Source organism: Vigna umbellata, chromosome 3 (genome assembly GCF_029865625.1).
Source record: "Vigna umbellata cultivar VRB3 chromosome 3, Vumbellata_1.0, whole genome shotgun sequence".
In the NCBI taxonomy this organism is placed as follows: domain Eukaryota; kingdom Viridiplantae; phylum Streptophyta; class Magnoliopsida; order Fabales; family Fabaceae; genus Vigna; species Vigna umbellata.
This window is the reverse complement of record NC_142167.1, coordinates 50,807,863-50,827,565: the sequence shown is the minus strand read 5'-3', so window position 1 is coordinate 50,827,565 and position 19,703 is coordinate 50,807,863. Positions and strand designations below refer to the sequence as shown.

Below are 19,703 nucleotides of genomic sequence, written 5' to 3'. Positions count from 1 at the left end.
TGCTAATCGAACCAAGGAATTTGTCCTCCAGAACATCACCTCCATCACTGTCTCCAGCGTTCAAATCAAAGCCTCCGGCCCCTTCGTCATCTTTCGCAGGGAGCATGTTTAATTGGATAGCCTCCGGCCCCTTCGTCATCTTTCGCATGGAGCATGTTTAATTGGATCTTTACTGTAAGAAAAATCAATTTGTATCAATTGAGGTTGTTTGCTTGATGGTCCTTCGACCTTGCGAGTGGTGCAGAGAGACCTGGTGTCAAACACAGAAGAAAAAAAAAGGGATTTGTGATTTTTGAATGAAATAAAATTGATTTTCTCAAATGCAAATGAAACATGTTAAATTGAAAAAAGAAAATAGAGATAAAAAGTGAAATTCCTACAAAACACAAGGCCTGAATTTAGCCCTTCGTGTAGCAATTTTCCATGATTTCCTTCCTTTTCCTGATTTAACATTCTACCTTTCATTCTCTTTTTTAGGTGACTTTATTGTGAATTTCATTTCTTAAACCTTCCTCGTGGTCTGTTATACAAGTCATAATCATGGAGGCGTTCATTGAAATGTTTTCAGGAAGAAAGAGGTTCATTAAAACAACAAAACCAATGCTACTGCTAAAACTTCAACCTATAGACAACATTCTTTACACCTAAAAAACAATTAGAAGCTTAATCTTTATTAACCTTTAACAAAGGAAACTTTAAATCTAATTCCAAAATATAAAATTTACACTCATTTATATATTTTAAATCAATTCTAAATTAGTTTTATATTTAATCTGAAACTTTTAACAATTTTTTTATATTTCCAACCTTTTCCTATAATGTTTCCAGCAAACCGTGTAAGGTTCAACCATATATACCATTACCCATTACCAATTCAAATGTTGGGTGCCATAAAGCAAGCTTTTCCATATTTCAACGTTAAGAATAAAGTTTAAAGGTATTAAGAGAGCATTAATAAAGAAAAAGAAAAAAGAAAAAGGACATGGAAGCAGTAATAAGTCCAAAATAACCAATTGCAAGCTGGCTACCTGTTTTGACTTTTTAATTCACGTTATATGTTCAAGTTTTAAAAAATTTAAAATATAATAACAATTTTAAAAATTTCGTAAATTTATAAAAACCAAAACTATATATATATATATATATATATATATATATATATATATATATATATATATATATATGTATTTCTATTTCAATTCTTAGTAAAGGTTTCAAGATATTCAAAAATTTCAAAAATTTTACTAGTTTTCTAATTATTTTATCTAAAAAAACAATTTGATTTTGATTATAGAAAAAAAGGATTTGGTTTTGATTATAGAAAAAGCGAAGTCATATAACTTTGTGGTCTCGGTTATCTTAGAATCAAAATTAAAAGTATGCCAAAAATTTTAAAATATATAAAAATAAAAAATAAACAAAGTAAAGAGACAAATTTGTACCAACTTCATCGTCATACAAATGTTTAATCTAAATATGGAAATATGTAAGAACAGTAATATAATACAATGTCTCCTTGTTTCAGTTTGTACAAACTTTTTAGGTAAATTCCAAATGATGACACAAAGAGGTTTGACTTGGCAAATACAACAATGATGAACATAAAAATAAACATACACTTTGAATGTTCAAACAAGCTTCCATCATAAAAATAAACTGTCTGAGATTTTCTTTTTACTTCTTTTTGCCTGAAGAGTGTTGTTTTTTCAGCTGTTCAAACAGGCTTCCATCATAAACACCTCTGATTGTATCTTTTTGCAACAAACCACTCTGATCTTTAGCAAGTTTGTAAAGTATGCTCCATTCCACAAAACTACCAATTCTGTGCATTGCAATATGTCAACAATTACTCCAATTTATGGCCAAACAATGAAAAACTATCACTAATTAATTTCATACAATAGCTAGACATTTTGTCACAAACTATATATAAATTCTTAACTTTTACAATAAATTTTATACAAGAGAGTTTTCCTCGTACCCAGAAATAAGATTGCTAAAACTCATAAATACGAGAAAGTATATAATTATTATTAGAAATTACTAAATTCAGTTCGGTTGATTAAAAGTATTTATAAAAAAAATCAAGAGTAATGCTATGATATGATACTTTTTTTTAACAAAATTTTATTTAAATAGAGGACTTATATTATAAAATGTTCAATGATATTTTTAACAACAAAAAAATGGCTAAAAACCATGCATGATCACATTATTGATCGAAAATATTACTTTTAAAAAGATAAATCAAAGACCATGAATTGAATGTGAAAATAATGTTAAGTATGCATGATGAATTTATAACTTTTACATTCAATAATATTATTTATTTGTGATGAGATGATAAATATAATTGTCTTATACTATAATAAGTCATATATGAGAAACTTACCTTCCTTTTAAATCCTTAGGCTCTCTATTTGCCTTAATCATTTCCTTCAACTCATCATATTTCAAATAATTTGGATTTGTATGTGCATGCTTGCTGAAAATTGCTTCAAATTTTGAAGGAACAAACCTAAAAACACCATAAAGAGCATAAAAAATAGAGATTTATCATTAACAATGTTTTATAATTGAGTAAAATTGTTACCAAAAGATATATTTTGAACAAATGTACCTTCCTTGAGTATCATAGACTCCACTGTCACTACCATGCTTGCCTCGTTGGATATTTTTAACTTCAATTGGGAAAAGTAAAGATGGAAACTTTCCCTACATCATGAAAAGTTAATAAGTGATAGAAACCAGACATTTTTTAACCAATTTATTTTACTTAATTATAGTAGAATTAAAAATATCAATAAAGTTATTGAATCAATTAAGTGTTTTTTTTCCTAAATATATAGATGACGAAATTATTATTAAATGGATAAGTTAATAATGTTTTATTTACTCAAACTGCTTATAGTAAAATATTAGTATTGCCTTTTAGTTATATTTAATTGAAAATTAACATTATCATTATAAGGAAATACAAGCACATACTATATCTATATTTTTATGTGATAAATAAATATAACAATAAAATGGTTAATTTATTATCATAACTTTATTGTAAAATAAAGACAAAATTGTTAAATATACATACTATAAATGGTCATTAAAGTAAATGGTCATTAAAGTGTGTGACTACAAAAAGACAACAGGTGATTACTCTAATTTAATGTCATCATTAATGATTCATTTTTCAAAAAGAAAATTGTAATTATTAAAACGGATGGCTAAAGAAAGAGTTGTCTTAAGGGGTTTTTGAAAGGAGTTCTCAATAATGACCTAAGAATAAATTATTATTTATTTTCCACAAAATTATTTTGGAGATTTGAATTTTCTTAAAGTATGGCCCAGGGATCAGATACCTTCTCTATAAAGGGATAAGATATTTTAAGGGCAATGTTGGTATTTTCATCCCTCCGTCACTTTGTTTTCTTTGTTTAGGCTAAAATAGTTAATATACACCCTTTTCTACTAACCCTTAAGGGATTAAATTTATTAAAAATAACTCCTTTTAATAAATTTCATTTTAAATCATAAAAAAAGTCACTAGAAAAAAAAAAGTAAAACCCATTAATATCTTTCACATTAAAAAGATAGTGACTTTAATAAGTTTTAATACAAGAAAGAGTACAATAATACAACTTTTTTTTGTTTGAGTTTGGTGAAATAGCATCTTGCTGTGAGTTCATTATCATACTTTGAAAGTAAACTCTAATTTTTAAAAAAAAGATAATGATAAAAATAGTAAAATTAAAGAGAAACATAGTAAGGATTTAACTGAGATTAAAATAGACAAATACTTCAAGAAAACATAAGAGTTTTCAAAAAGGGAAAGAGAGAGTTACCGGACGAGTAGGCTGACTGAGAAACACATTGATGAAAATAGCACTTCCAAAGGACAATAAAACCCCACTCCCAATTTCACGCATTCCTGCACTTACTCAAAACACAACCATAAAATCTATGAACTCAAAATTTTCTTTTGACAAATTCTATGATAAAAACTGTTTCTAATTTTTCTTCCCTTTCTACATCTGGGTTAATCTCATTTTTCATTTCAGCATTACTGTTTAGTTCTGGTTTTCTATTTTCTTTTACATCATGATCTTTTCCCGCAGAACTGATACTAAAAAAACAAGTTTTGTACAAGATTGTTCCCTAAAAACCCTAACCTTGTTTTCTCCAAAATGATCAGTTGTGAGAAGGAAAAAAATTGAGAATTGAAGGGAAAAGGAAAGAAGTGAAAACCTTGAAAAGTTTCCCATGGATAAATGACACCATCTTTGTTTATGTCGAAGAATGCAGCATGCTTCTGAAGAACGTTCTCCTCAAGTGAAATGGATTTCTCTCCAAGCACACCTGCTTCTTCTGCAAACATGTTCAACGGTTGAAGCAAGCATTTCAGTGGAGATCAATGACATAGATCAACCCCAATGTAGAATTAGAAAGTTTCTGAAACTATTTTCACAGAAAAAACCAAACTTTTAACAGAAATTTTCTGAAACCATGATGGATCCAAACTAAGAAAAATGAAACATGGAGTTGTTACATGCATACCCTCTTGTTTCTGGTTGAGTGAGGGTGGTGAAGAAGCCATGTGACTCAAGTTGAGAAGAAAAATACAAGTTTTTTATGGGAATGAAAAAGTAAAGAAGATGGGTATGATAATGGTTAATTAAGAGATGAGATGAGATGTATGTATATATAGGTGAGAGGTTGCATATGATGAAGCAATCATGGCTCTGAGAATTGGACACGTGTGAGATCTTAGCCGTCTTTGATGATCTGATTCCGAAATCTTTTGCTTCTTCGTCTTCGTAACGCAACAGCTGTGATAATCTGCTATGACATGTTAACGTGGAAATGGCGTTTAGTTTGCATTGTGTTGCAGAGATATCAAGATTCGAAAGATGATTATTCTCATCTGTTCACTCAGTCGGTTACGCAGAAGTTGAAGACTTCTATTAAAGTGAAGATGAAATGGATATTTTATAAGGAAAAGGGTAGATAGTTGTCGGTAAAATAAGTATTTGTTTAATTTTTTTTTAATTTCGCAACCGAAATGACGAATTAAAAAAAGAATGTTTTAAAAATAGAGTTTGAAGTTGTTAGTTTATTTTAAAAATTTAGAGAAAAATTGAAAATTAGCAAAAGAAACTAAATTTTGAGTTTGGAATTCGATTATTTGTAGGAAGGTATTAGTATTTTATAAGGTCTATTCTAAAATGATATTTTTAATTAAATATATAAAAAATATATGTGATTTTTTAAATATTTAATTTTTAAAAAAATATTGTTTAAAAGAAATAAAAATATTTTTCTTTTATTTTGTAGTCCGATAAGAACGTACCTAGCTATCGTTATAATATATTATTATTATATTGTAAAATATGAAAATGTTGTATTGCAACATTAGATTCGACAATGTTAACATTTCTTAATTCTCAACGTTAACATTTTAACAGCAACGTTCAAATAATTTAACTTTTGCAACGTTAAATTTTTTATAATTTTTAATTTTTTTTATTTAATTGATTCCTCTTTAGCTCTATAAATAGAGAGTTTTTCTTCCATTTCAAGACACACCAAATTCAATCATTCTCATTTTTTTCTCTTCTTAATTTCATATTCTTTTCCTCTTCTACAAATATTCTGGGTTATTTTTATATTCTTCTTAGAGATCCTTGCTAGTTTTGATATCCTTAGAAATATTCTGGGAAGTTCATGTTGTATCTTGGGAGACTAGCGCAATACACCGCGGATAATTCCTTAAGGACAGTGAAACTACACGCCTCAGGAAATTTTATTCGTGATTCTGTCAGCTTTCTACAACAATCTTAAGGATTTATGGCTGACATCAACAACATGCCTTCGAGAGCCAAACCATTGTTTTTGAAACCTAGACAGTCTTCGCAAAATCACTTTCGGACGTGTCAAAAATCGAGGTTTTCTCTGGACAGAACTTTTGGCGTTGGCAAGAACGTGTACCCACCCTTTTAGACGTGTGTGGAGTTGTTGTTGCTCCCAAAAGGTACGTACACAAACATGATCACAAAAAGAAAATTATTTTTCTTAAATCTCGTCCCAATGAATCTAAACCCACCTGGCGTAGAGTATGAAATGACAATCCTCCTAGGGTAAATATACTCAAAGGATCACATTATTGTTGCGGTCGTTTCTCAAGTAAACATGATGACCAATGTGAGCAAGTGGGTGGTAGACTCTGGTGCTATCAGGCATATCTGTGCAAACAGAAGTGCCTTTACCTCTTACACTAGTGTAGGGGATGGAGAAGAACGCGTCTACCTCGGTGATTCCAGGACCACTCTTGTTCTGGGAAAAGGTAAAGTTCTTCTCAAACTCACATATGGAAAGACTCTGGCCTTGAGTGATGTGCTACATGTGCCATCAATTAGAGTTAATTTATATCTGTATCACTATTGGGAAAGGTGGGGGTTAAAGTGTCATTTGACAGAAAATAATGTTTTTATAGGGAAGGGATATTGTGATCAAGGACTCTTCAATCTAAATGTTTCTAAAATTATTAATGAATCAAGTTCTTCTTCTTATATTGTTGACTCGTATGATATATGGCATGCTAGATTAGGACATGTGAATTTCTCGTACGTTTTGAAATTACAACGACTAGAATTGATTAATATGCATGATAAACAGAGTAGTAAGTGTGATATATGTGTAGAATCTAAAATAACAAAGAAAACATGTTTTTCTGTAGAACGCCAAACTGAACTGTTAGGGTTAATTCATACTGATCTAGCTGATTTGAAACAAACCATGTCTAGAGGAGGTAAACATTATTTTGTGACCTTTATAGATGATTATTCTAGATACACCAAAGTTTACTTAATCAAACATAAAGATGAAGCCTTTGATGTGTTTTTAACCTATAAAGCAGAAGTAGAAAATCAATTGAATAAGAAAACTAAGAGGATTAGATCAAATAAAGGTGGTGAGTATGTACTGTTTAATGAATTTTGTGTTAAAGAAGGAATTATTCATGAAGTGACCCCACCATATTCACCTGAGTCTAATGGAGTAGCTGAGAGAAAAAATAGAACCCTTAAGAAAATGATGAATGTTATGCTTGTTAATTCTGGTGCACCTAATAATCTTTGGGGAGAAGCCTTACTTATTGCATGTGTTTTACAAAATAGAATATCCCATAAGAAAACCGGTAAAACTCCTTATGAGTTATGGAAAGGATACCAACCTAACCTTAAATATCTAAGAGTATGGGGGTGCTTAGCTAAGGTGATGTTACCCTATCCTAAGAAAAGGAAAATAGGCTCTAAAACCTCTGATTGTATGTTCTTAGGTTATGCTGAACATAATGATGCATATAGGTTTCTAGTTGTTAAAAGTAACATACTTGAGAGAAATTCTATAATGGAGACGAAAAATGCTGAGTTTTTTGAACATGTGTTTCCCTTAAAGGTTAGTGAGATGTCTCAGCCTGTTGATGATAATAATAATACTGATACCATGAATAAGGATTTGAGAAGAAGTAAAAGACAGAGAAAGGAAACTTCCATTGGAGACGACTTTTATACTTATCTTGTTGATAATGATCCAACAAGCTTTGTAGAAGCTACTAGTGCTCCTGATGCAAAACAGTGGGATAAGGCCATTAGAACTGATATTGAATCAATTCAGAAAAACAATATTTGGACTTTAGTAGATTTGCCTAAAGGAACAAAACTCATTGATTGTAAGTGGATCTTTAAGAAAAAATATCACCTTGATGGATCCATAGAGAAATATAAGGCAAGATTAGTAGCAAAAGGTTTTACTCAAAAATCCAACATAGATTACTTTGACACTTTTGCTCCTGTGACCAGGATTTTCTCTATTTGAGTGTTGTTAGCTCTAGTAGTTATCCATAAACTAGTGATACATCAGATGGATGTTAAAATAGTCTTTTTGAATGGTGATTTAGAGGTAGAAATTTATATGACTCAACCTGAAGGGTGTGTTGCACTTGGTCAAGAGGATAAAGTATGCAAACTCTTAAAATCCTTGTATGGGCTAAAACAAGCACCAAAGAAATGGCATGAAAAACTTGATAATGTGTTGTTTTGTGATGGATTTTCACCTAATAATGCTGATAAATGTGTGTACTCTAAATTTGAAAATGGTGATTGTGTCATTATACGCTTGTTTGTGGATGACATGTTAATTTTTGGTACATGTAATGAGATTGTCGCTAGAACTAAATTATTTCTAGGATCAAAATTTGAAATGAAAGACATGAGTGAAGCCAATGTGATTTTAGGTATTAGAATCATAAGGAAGGGAGATAGTATATTACTATCTCAAGAACAATACATTGAGAAACTTCTTAAGAAGTTTGGGTTTTATGACCTGAAACCAGTGAGTACCCCTTATGATGCTAATTCTAAATTAATGAAAAATAAAAGAGAATCATTATCTTAGCCTTAGTATGCCCAGATAATGGGGAGCTTACTGCACTTGTTGAAATTTTCTAGACCTGATATTGGTTATGCAGTAGGTAGACTAAGTAGGTACACTCAATGTCCAAATCAAGAACATTGGGATGCACTTGCTAGGCTTATGAGATACTTAAGAGGTTCAATGGATTATGCCATTGAATATAATGGATTTCCCGCTGTACTAGAAGGATACAATGATGCTAACTGGATCTCTGATTCAGATGAGACAAAATTCACTAGTGGTTATGTATTCACACTTTGGGGTGGTGCGATTACAAGGAGATCAGCCAGACAAACAATTATTATAAGATCAATAATGGAATCTGAGTTTGTTGCTTTTGAGATGGCTGGTAATGAGGCTGAGTGGTTGAAAAACTTCTTAGCGAACATTCCACTAGGAATGAAACCAACCCCATCGATATCAATACATTGTGATTACCAATCGACAATAGCTATAACTAAAAACAAGAATTACAATTGAAAGAATAGACATATACAATTGAGACACAATTTGGTGAAGCAGTTGCTAAAGAGTGGAACTATTTCCATTGATTATGTGAAGTCAGAACGGAATCTAGCAGATCCTCTAACAAAACCCCTAGGAAGATAAATGATATTAGAAACATTGAGGGGAATGGGACTTAAGCCACTTGCAAACAAACAAGTGATGGTAATCCAACCTTTGTGATTGGAGATCCCATGAATAAAGTTCATATGGGTAAAAACAAGTCACTTGTTAGTTCTGATAGCACTAAATTGATTTTAATCAATTATGTCTCTTCCTATGGTGTGTGAAAGTGCTAGAGACTGCATTATTGAGAGGCTAAACTTTGTTATTACAATTCTATGGGTGAAAGAATTTTAGTTTAAACAAAGTTTTTAATGATTTTCATATCCCTTATGGGTGGTGTATGATTTGTAGCATACAATTGATGAAATCACATATATGAGTGTCAAGTGGGGCCGCTTGCATGAGATCTTGGCATGATCTCTAGAGCACACGTGAATATTGGGTACGTGCATGGCCTAGCAAATGCAACACAACGATAACAGCAAGGATTGTGTGGGTGTATTGTGATTGATAAACCTCTAACACACGTCAAGTGTCTTTGGTTCATATAGTTTGCTATACCAAATAGAATGTGTGTTAAGTATCTCAATCTAAGACTGGTTCATATAGCTTGTTATACCAGCTCTGATGCATTACATCCTATGAGACCTAGAATAAAAAAAATTTATTTTTTATTTTTAATGTTCGAACTATTTGAGTCAAAGACTATTTTTTCAACTCTATTTTGCAATATACGGGGGATTGTTATAATATATTATTATTATATTACAAAATATGAAAACGTTGTATTGCAACGTTATATTTGGCAACGTTAACATTTCTTAATTGCAATTGTTAATATTTTAAGAGCAACGTTCAAATAATTTAATTGTTGCAACGTTAAAAATTTTATGATTTTTAATTTCTTTTATTTAATTGATTCTTCTATAGCTCTATAAATAGAGAGCTCTTTCTCCATTCCAAGACACACCAAATTCAGTCATTCTCATTCTCCTCTCTTCTTAGTTTCATATATTTCCCTCTTCAATAAATATTCTGGATTATTTTTATACTTTTCTTAGAGATTCTTGCTAGTTTTGATATCCTTATAAATATTCTGGGAAGTTCATGTTGTATCCTGGGAGATTTGCGCAATACACCGCGGATATGTCCTTAAGGACAGTGAAACTACACGCCTCAGGAAATTTTGTTCGTGATTCTATCAGCTTTCTACAACAACTATTACGTGTCTCTATTTATATTTGATGTTTTTTTATTGGATTTAGTCGAATAACATTCGAGACAATTGATCAGGATCAATTTTATCAAATAGTTACATTGTCGAACACTTAATTATACTAGAATTTTTTTAATGAGCAAAGAAAATATATATATAATATAAAAAAAGGTAAAATGAAGAATTTCTATTAAATTTAATGTTTGAATTGGACGAAGAAAAAAAAGTATGAACTTGCTCACATCAATCAACTATAAATAAACTAAAATACAACTTTAAATGTGTGATATTCCACATTTTTTGTATTAGTTTACCAGAAATCTCTTCAAGCTTATGCACTCCATTTTGTAGCAAGTCACTTGATAGGGTCCATTCGAGCTTGATGTCATATTCTCTTTTTTCTTAACTCTTCGGGCATCACCGAGCTTACTCAAACAAGATCTCCTTTTTTTTAGCACTCGTGTTTTAACAAGTGTTATAATGTCGAGTTGCTCTTGTCCATGTGGTGTCTTCATTTACACGAGCTTCTTCTCATATTTCATGTATAAAATCTATATCAACCATACATTGAGCCTCTAAGTGCATTCTATATACTCTTTTATGAAGCTCAGCTAACACATATTTGACTTGTGTCAGGCTCAAGCCTTTCAAAGGTGGTATGGAACAACGTCATTCAATGTTGCTTACCATGCAAAAAGGATGTTTGCCTTCACACTCTTTTGTGGTTCCAATAAATCATCCAGAAAAGCATCCTACATCGAGTAGTTAACAATAGGCATCATCCAATTTGGACTTACTTGGTATAATTATTAGTCATCTTCCATTTCTACACTTGGTGTAACTATCCACTTCTTAGTTACATGATCATCGTATCTTTTTAAGATTCTTTATATTTCTCGTTTGAGAAACAACTTGTTTATGTTGCTTACATTATTGTGCTTGCTATTTGAATTCAAAGAAAAGGTTCTTCGCATTCAGGATAATTCTCTTTGATATATGTCTAAGGATCGATCTCTTTCAAACTTTCATTGGGTAAAGTTGTTATCTCCACTTTGAGGCATTGCTCATCGTCTTCATTGATGCAAGAGGTTATAAAGATTCTACTGTAGTGCTAGGAGATGTTTTTAATGGAATGTAGGGCTACCTTAAGCCTTGAAGTGTAGCATTTGCAAGCTTCTTTAGGGTTTTCTCTTACTGTAATGATGTCTTCATTGTCAACTGAGGACTTCATCACCATATGAGGTGTGGAAACAAAGTTGATGCAATGTTATTCGACCTATGAAGGCATTGTAAGATGTATCAGCTTCAGCAAGGATATATTAGATCATTAATGTTTGATGTGATTCTGGATTTTTGAACGTCGTAAGGAGATTAACATATCCCCTAGTGTTAATACTTTTCCCTACAAAGCGTACAAAGGTTCTAGATAATACTTTACACATAAAGAAGGAATTTTGAGCTTTTGAAATGTAGACCAATATAGGATGTCCATTGAACTCCCTTGCTTGATAAGGACCTTGTGCATCTTTCAATTTGCTTATGACTACACCTTTTTTTTTCGCAATCCCCAACCTTGGATTCAAGAAAGGTTGTGGAAGACAAACGAGTTTTAGGTTGTAAACTTCATGTAGCATAGCCTCTCAGCTAGCATTGAGTGTTGTTTAGGTGTCATATTTACCTTGTCGTGATTTTTGAAAGTTCGTTGTTCGAGAAACCCTTTAACTTAGAAGGGCCTATGATTTTGTTCAAGTTTTTTTCTAGACATATCCTGAAAAGCTCATATTCTGAGTTTGTCCATGATCTTTGGTGCATCATATGAGTCCAACAATGGTCTTAGGCAGGTAATGGTGTGTGTGATTGTTGGTGGCTAGAGGTCAAGAACCTCATTGGTTGTACTTGTAAATCAGTTCATAAATTATCGTAAGAGTTCATTATCCCTTTGAATGACATGTTTAAGACAAATAGACGAAGCCACTACTAGCTTTCGATCCATAAACCAAGTTATGAATATGACACATAAAGTGTTGAATGAATCAATGCATTGAGATCATAGTGCATAGTACCATTTCAAGGCCTACCCCTAGCGAAAAGCCAACAATGTATTCAAGTATCATTAGAGATGATGTTGACTTGCCCAACATAGGCTTTTATATGTGTCTCAGGGTGTGCAGTTTTGTCGTACTTGTCAATGTTAATGATAAGTCTTTTCAGAATATGGACCCTCTAAATATTCAAGGTAAAGGGATGCAAACTCTTAATTGGACTGCGTATGTTGCCCCTAGTTCAAAACGAGGAATATAGTGCGAAAAATAATTTGATGAGTACATACCTTAGATTCCTTATGTGTTGGAAGAGTCTTTATCTTTGACTTGTGTTGCATACCTCTACCTTTAACTTGAGATGGTGAACGAGATTCATGATCCTTCCTCATATGTGAGGTGCGACGTTCTCGATTTACCTTTATCCAAACTCTTGTGTGGCTAACCTTTGTTCGAGCTTGGGTTGAATGCTAACTTTCAGATAATCTCTCATGCCGTTTGGGTAAGGGATATTTTCTTTATGATTGACCAATTTTCTTTCTTTACTTCATCTTAGAGGGAGGAAGCCAGTTACTATGATGTGTGCATTCCTCTCTCCTAGATTAATCGATGTGGTATGTTTTTGGGAGTAAAATTTGTTTAGATTTGAATTATAGAAAGTTTGTAAAAAAAATTATTTTAAAAAAATTGTAATTAAGTGAGCCAACCCGTTTACCCACCAACCCATGGTGGGTCGGGCCGGCTTCGAATTTTTTTGGCTCGCTAATAAATGAGCCGGGTTGGGTTGACTCACTAATTGACCAATCCATGGTGGACCGGGTCGAGTCGGGTCGGACCGGGCCAGGTGGTCCGTTTTGATAGCTCTAGATAAAATTTTACCTTTTTAAATGACTTTTAGCAAATTCAATTAAATAAAAATCTAATAAAATTTTTAAATATAATTATTTATAGTCTTTAAAATAGATGTTAAAAGAAAACTACCATTAAAATAAATAAATAAATCATAAAATAAAAGGATTTTTTTGTTAAAATAAAATAAAATAATTATATTTATAAAAGATATTATAAAGAATAAAAACTGTTTAAATTTAATATTTGACTTATAGATTAAATAATATATATATATATATATGGGTTTGCTAACGCGCGTACGCCTGTTTTTCAGTTGGTACATTTTAGCAATGTGTATCGGGTTTTAGTAGACAAAAATATCCTTATATATCATGGATTCTAAGTTCTAAGGTTAAGGGTATTTTAATAATTTTCATTCTCAAAATTAAAAAAAAAAAAAAAGAAACCCCAAACCCTTACTCACCTCTCTCATTCCTGTCAACCCTTTCTCTTTCATCTTTCTTACTCCAATCTTTTCTCTTTCATCCTATAGCCCCAATTGAAAAAATCAGAAACACCCTGCTGTAGTCCCAATTGAAAAAATCAGAAACACTTGCCGTTAAACAATCTTACAAAAAAATGATTTTATAATGAGTTTTGATCTTATAATTTTTGTCTTATCTAATTTTATCCAATTTTCACAAGCATAAAGGAATTGGTAATTGACTTGGAAAAAATCAGAAATACTTGTTGTTAAACAATTTCTTACAAAAAATGATTTTATAATGAGTTTTTATTTTATAATTTTTGTCTTATCTAATTTTATCTAATTTTCAACAGCATAATGACATCCGAAAGAATTGGTAATTGGCCTGGAGGGTTTTTTTAGAGATGATGATTCAACATATGCAGATGATGAAATTAGAGAAATTAGTGAAGATGATGAAATTGAAGAGATCTTGAATGAACCTTTGCCTCAAGGTGAATATGTCAATGACTCAACTCTTTAGAAAGACAAATTGTTTAAAGGCAAGTGTTTCTGATTTTTTTCAATTGGGGCTACAGTAGGGATGATAGAGAAAATGTTGGAGTGAGAGAGATGAAAGAGAAAGGATTGAGAGGAATGAGAGAGGTGAGTAAGGGTTTGGGGGGTTTCTTTTTTTTTAAGTTTTGAGAATGAAAATTATTAAAATACCCTTAACCTTAGAACTTAGAATCCATGATACGTATTTTTGTCTACTAAAATCCGGTACACATTGCTAAAATGTACCAACTGAAAAACAGGCGTACGCGTTAGCAAACCCCATATATATATATATATATATATATATATATATATATATATATATATATATATATATATATATATATATATATATATATATATATATATATATATATATAAATTACGAGAGTTATGGGCGAAGGACCCTCCACGTGCCTAAGAGTACTTTTCTTCCTCTCTTCATAATTTAAGTAATAAATATCGGAGGTTTTATATTAACTGTATATGAACTTAATTTATAGTATATAAAAGTAAATAATATTATTCCATTATTTTGTGAAAATAAAATAGACTCAAACTTATTTTTTAATATAATATCATAATATTTTAACGAAATTTGTTAAATTTATTGTATCACCTATTATTCAATTATTTACAAATATCTAATATTATATACAAGATATTCATATCTCTACATATAAAATGATATTAAGAATCTAACAGAATTTAAAAATAAAAGTAATTTATAAATAAGAAAAAATTTTACCTTATTAATCTTATAAAAATAAGATATACTTAAATTTACATTTGAACTAACAGTGATCTTAAATTGTTTTAAAAGCATAATAATAACTTGTTTTAACTAACTTTTGAAATAGGTAATATGGTATTATTTTGACAGACACAACACATCCATCTATCACTAAACTGCATTGAATTTGTTATCATCTTTAGGTACTGACATAATGAAAGATATGAATGCACTTTGTTAGGTTTGTCACGACAAATTCAAAGAAAACGTGTTCAAGTTCTCGTTCCGCTTCTGCCACAAAATTATTGTATTTTTTCGTAAAAAGATAAAAAATTATCAGATAGTTGAGTTTACAAAATATTTATAAAGATAAAATAATAATATCACATGTTTCATAATGATTTTGTCGATTTTAATTTTCTTTTTTCTAATATTACTTACCATATATGCAATTGTTCCACTTTTTCTTAAGCAGAAAGATAAGATATAAAATTTTCTTTAAATTATTTTTCATTATCTCTCTAATATATTTTTAAAATATATTGATTTTAACATATATAAATAATTTTAATAGATTTTAACATATTATAAAACCAATTTATAATATATAAATGGATGCAAACATCACTTTACAAGTTAGTTTTGTGGAATTGAATTAGACTTAAAGTTTATTTCTTAACATGATATCAGAATTATGGTTAGAGTATATCCTAACGAGATTTGTGTGAACATGTTGTTTCATCTACTATCACGCCGAACCACTTATTCATGTTTAATCTCACATTCAAAATTATATTTATACCTTAGTGTAAAAAAGTATGTTGAAAGTTTTTTATTGATTAAAATTAAAATTAATTTATAATATATAAAATGAATGCAAATCTCCAATTCTATAAAGTTAAGTCAGTAATAATAGTTTATATTAATAATATTAGACAAGAATTCGTAATCGGAATTTTATTGTAAGAAAGAATGCCGAAAGTTGTGGCGTTTCCCTGTTTGGTTGGCCCAAAAGAGGAAATTTATAGAACATGTGATGCGAACTTGGTAAGACGACAAGCAACTAATTATTAAGCTATATATCATTTCAGTTAGGCTGTTGAATTGAAAGACCAAACAACGTTTTAGCTGGCATTAATCTAACAATTTTTTTCCTTTTATTTTTTTCTTTGTAAAAGAATAAAAATGAATGTTTTTTTTTTAAGTTAAAATTGTTTCAGCAAAAGTTAATGGTTGGAAGTTCTTATGTGAATTTTCTGACTTTTAAATTTTAAATTTATACATAAAGTAGTTTTAACTTATAAATATTTTTACTTTTTAGTTCTCTTTTTTAAAATTTCTTATAATTTGTCTAAATGTGTTCTTAATAGTAAAAAATCAATTATACATTTTTTAATTACGGAAATATATATTATTTATCGCTATAGTAATTTGTAAAAGTAATATATAACATCTTAATTTACGACTCTCACCATGTTATATTATTTTTAAGATAATTGTGTAATTTTTATTGAAATAACTTTATGAGACTTTCCCTTTTATCAATGTTTACAAGATAAAAGCAAAATACTTTTAACTCAAAATCTTATTATTTTTTAGTACTTTTGATTTGATATAGGATTTTTGAAGTTTTTAAGGAACTTTTTGGGATTTTGTTTAGTTCTTAACATTGCAAAGAAAATTTAGACAAAGCGGTGGTCTTATTTTCTTTTTTACATCAAATTTAAGTTGTAATTGAAGTTGAGGTATGTATTTTGTAAATACGGTGTAGTAGTTCATTTGTTTGAAGATTAAAAACCGCATAAGTGATTACAGTTGCGAGATCTTCAAGTCTTAATTAATTGATTTCTTTAATAGAGTAAATTGGTTTTTTGTTTCTTTCTTTGGTCAGTTTCATTTTTTTCTACATGCTAGCCTTCTTTGTTTTGCATGTTAAGTTTGAGTCTTCTATAATACTATATGTTTATCAGTGGTCATAACAATATATCTTGATAATGATTTCGTTGTTTGTGGACACAATTAGTGTCTTTTAATATGTGAAAGTTGGGGTTCTTTAGGATCGCTTGGTCCTAGTAGGTAAGGGAAGATAAAGATTTCTTTATTTTCGAATTAAGAAGTATGAATTGTGGTTGCTAGGCTATAAGGTTGATGTTCGATTGATTTTGTTATAATTTGAAACAGTTCTTATTTAGTGATAATTATGTTTTGATAAATGTGTGTGGCTAATTGATGCATGATACTATGAATGATTATGAATTGGTACTTGTATGATCTTTTGACTGCATCTATTTTGGAATGTAAATTGTATAAAAATGATGTGATATTGGGAAGTAGATAATAGGCTAAGTTATAGATTGATTTTTGGTTAAGTGTAAAAATTTTGGTATATTACATTGTTTCGGGTGTAGGGTTGATGATCGTCATAAAATTCTCCTTCACTCTTTCTCCTGTTTAGCTTTGGTTACCTTAAACACTTTTTAGTTAATTTCCTTCTGCTTTCTTGATGTTCGAACTCCAAACCATACAGGCGGGTACCTGTCAAAGGCATTGATGCTCAAATTAGTAATCTAACGGATCGGGGTCACAGTAAAATCTCAAATTCACAATAAATTCAATCACTTACCTTCTCCTTTGACTTTATTTATATGTGTTCGGATGAACTTATGATTAGCAAGATCATAATCACAACCCATCATCTTAATAAGCAAAACTTACCAATAAACTTGATTATATGTTATTCTTAAGGTTGTTTAAGACTACTATAGCGGTCTAGCTTTACTGCTTTCGTAGTCGACCGTTCACTTATGTGGAGACCATACAACCATACAATACATACATATTTTAAGTATAACTTCTTGAATTGAGTTTGAGCGATTAAGTGTGGGTTGTATCAACAGTGACTAAGTGTAAGCAAAAAGAAATATTGATATAATAATTATTTATAGAAAAAACTTTTGATTGTTATTATAATTGGTTGTTATGATGTATATGATTTTTGTTATTCTAAACTTTGTTTATGATTTGTTAATTATGTTGAAGTTTAGGTTAAATAATTTGAATTAGAAGTTGATTTATAAAGCGTGGTTTAGCCCAATGTATTGATAATTAATAGTGTGTTAATTTTGATTGAGATGTTATGTCTTATTTTATTTTTATATACTACTATAATAATATTTTAAAACAAGTATTAAGATATTTAAAAAGAAAATTTGATAACCAATTTTTGAACATAATTTAAAATTAATTGTGTGGTGGGTGAATGATAGAATTAATATGAAGAAATTGTTAAATTATTAAAGCTAAGAAAATGTAAGGGTTTAAAAAGAGAAAAAGAATATGTGGTTTGTATGTGTATTATTTACCAGAGTGTAGCCTGGAAGGCTTAGTACAGAACAGAAATGAGAATTTCAAGAAAGAGTCGATGGGAAGCATCTCCCTCCTTTAATTATTAAAATAAATTTATTAATTAATTTTAAATTAAAAAAGAAAATTTAGAAAAAATATGTTAAATAATTTTCGAAATCTGTTAAGATATGTTAAAGGTTTCCGAAAAACATTTAACATATTTTCTAAAATTTTATTTTTTAATTTAAAGTTTAATAAATAATTAATTTATTTTAATATTTTAATATAATTCTTTTTAATTTAACATATTTTTAAATCACTTTTATTATAAAATTTTAAAAAATTTTAAATTATTTTAAGATAATTTAATGTTATTATTTTAATAATTATTATGAAAATTATAATAATAATAATAATACCAAAAATAATTATAAAAATAATAGTAATAATAATCTAAAATCTGATTTAATATATTTTAATATAATAAATCATATTAAAATAAATTAATTATTTATTGATTTTAAATTAAAAAATAAAATTTAAAAAGATATACTTAAACGGTTTTGGTAATCGTTTAATTTAAATTTGAACAAATCAATTATTTATTTAAGTTTAAATTAAAAACAAAATTTAGAAAAATATGTTAAATCGTTAACGAACCGTTTTAATATATTTTTTTATTTTTTTAAATTTAAAATTAATAAGTAATTGATTTATTTTAATATTTTAATATGTTAAAATATATTAAATCAGTTTTTATATTATTACTATTATTTTTATTTTATTATTATTACAATTGAAATAATAATATTAAAATAATAACATATATTAAAATAAACTAAATATTTTTAAATTTTATAACAAAAGTAATTTTAAAAAATTGTTAAAATTTAAAATTTCAATTAAAATATTAAAATAAATTAATTATTTATTAAATTTTAAATTAAAAAATAAAATTTAAAAAATATGGTAAACAGATTTAAAAATCCATTAAAATAACCTTCAACTATTTTTGAAAATGGTTCAAGCTTTCCATGATTTTCAAAAACAATTCAAATATTTTCCATTCAAGCCAAAAAAAACTGTTGTGAATTTTTAATGTATATTTTTACAAAAATTATTAAAAAACAAAATCAGATTTATTCTTAGAAATCGAATTGTATAATATCTCTTCGCAAAAAATATTAATGAAAAAGTTAAATTCGATTTTCGAAAAACCAAATTTTAATTTCTTACAAAACCATACTGTCTAGGTAAATATTATTCAAAGTGTTATATTTTTGTAAATTAAAATAAAACTATAATATGTAAAAGAAAAATTACCAATCACATGCTGCATCCATAAGCAAAAGTAAACTAAAAAGACAGATGGGTAACAGAAAGAAGAAAGACGAAAGAATAGGACTACTTTTGACCAACAGGTGCTGGAGATATGGCTCAGCAAATTATGCCTATAAAGAAATTTAAAGTAAATTT

The 19,703-nt window shown here is 29.0% G+C and overlaps 1 protein-coding gene across 1 annotated transcript; it reads right to left on the bottom strand.

Annotated features, from left to right (window-relative positions):
• Positions 1 to 1,453: 1,453 nt before the first annotated feature.
• LOC148202877 (putative peroxygenase 5) lies at positions 1,454 to 4,948 on the bottom strand. Its single transcript, XM_088108521.1, has 6 exons — positions 4,555 to 4,948; positions 4,246 to 4,365; positions 3,843 to 3,928; positions 2,621 to 2,715; positions 2,393 to 2,518; positions 1,454 to 1,822 (listed from the first exon to the last, which is right to left on the bottom strand). Exons 1-6 carry the CDS (start codon positions 4,592 to 4,594, stop codon positions 1,675 to 1,677), a joined length of 615 nt encoding a protein of 204 aa, XP_087964647.1. The 5' UTR covers positions 4,595 to 4,948; the 3' UTR covers positions 1,454 to 1,674.
• Positions 4,949 to 19,703: the final 14,755 nt, after the last annotated feature.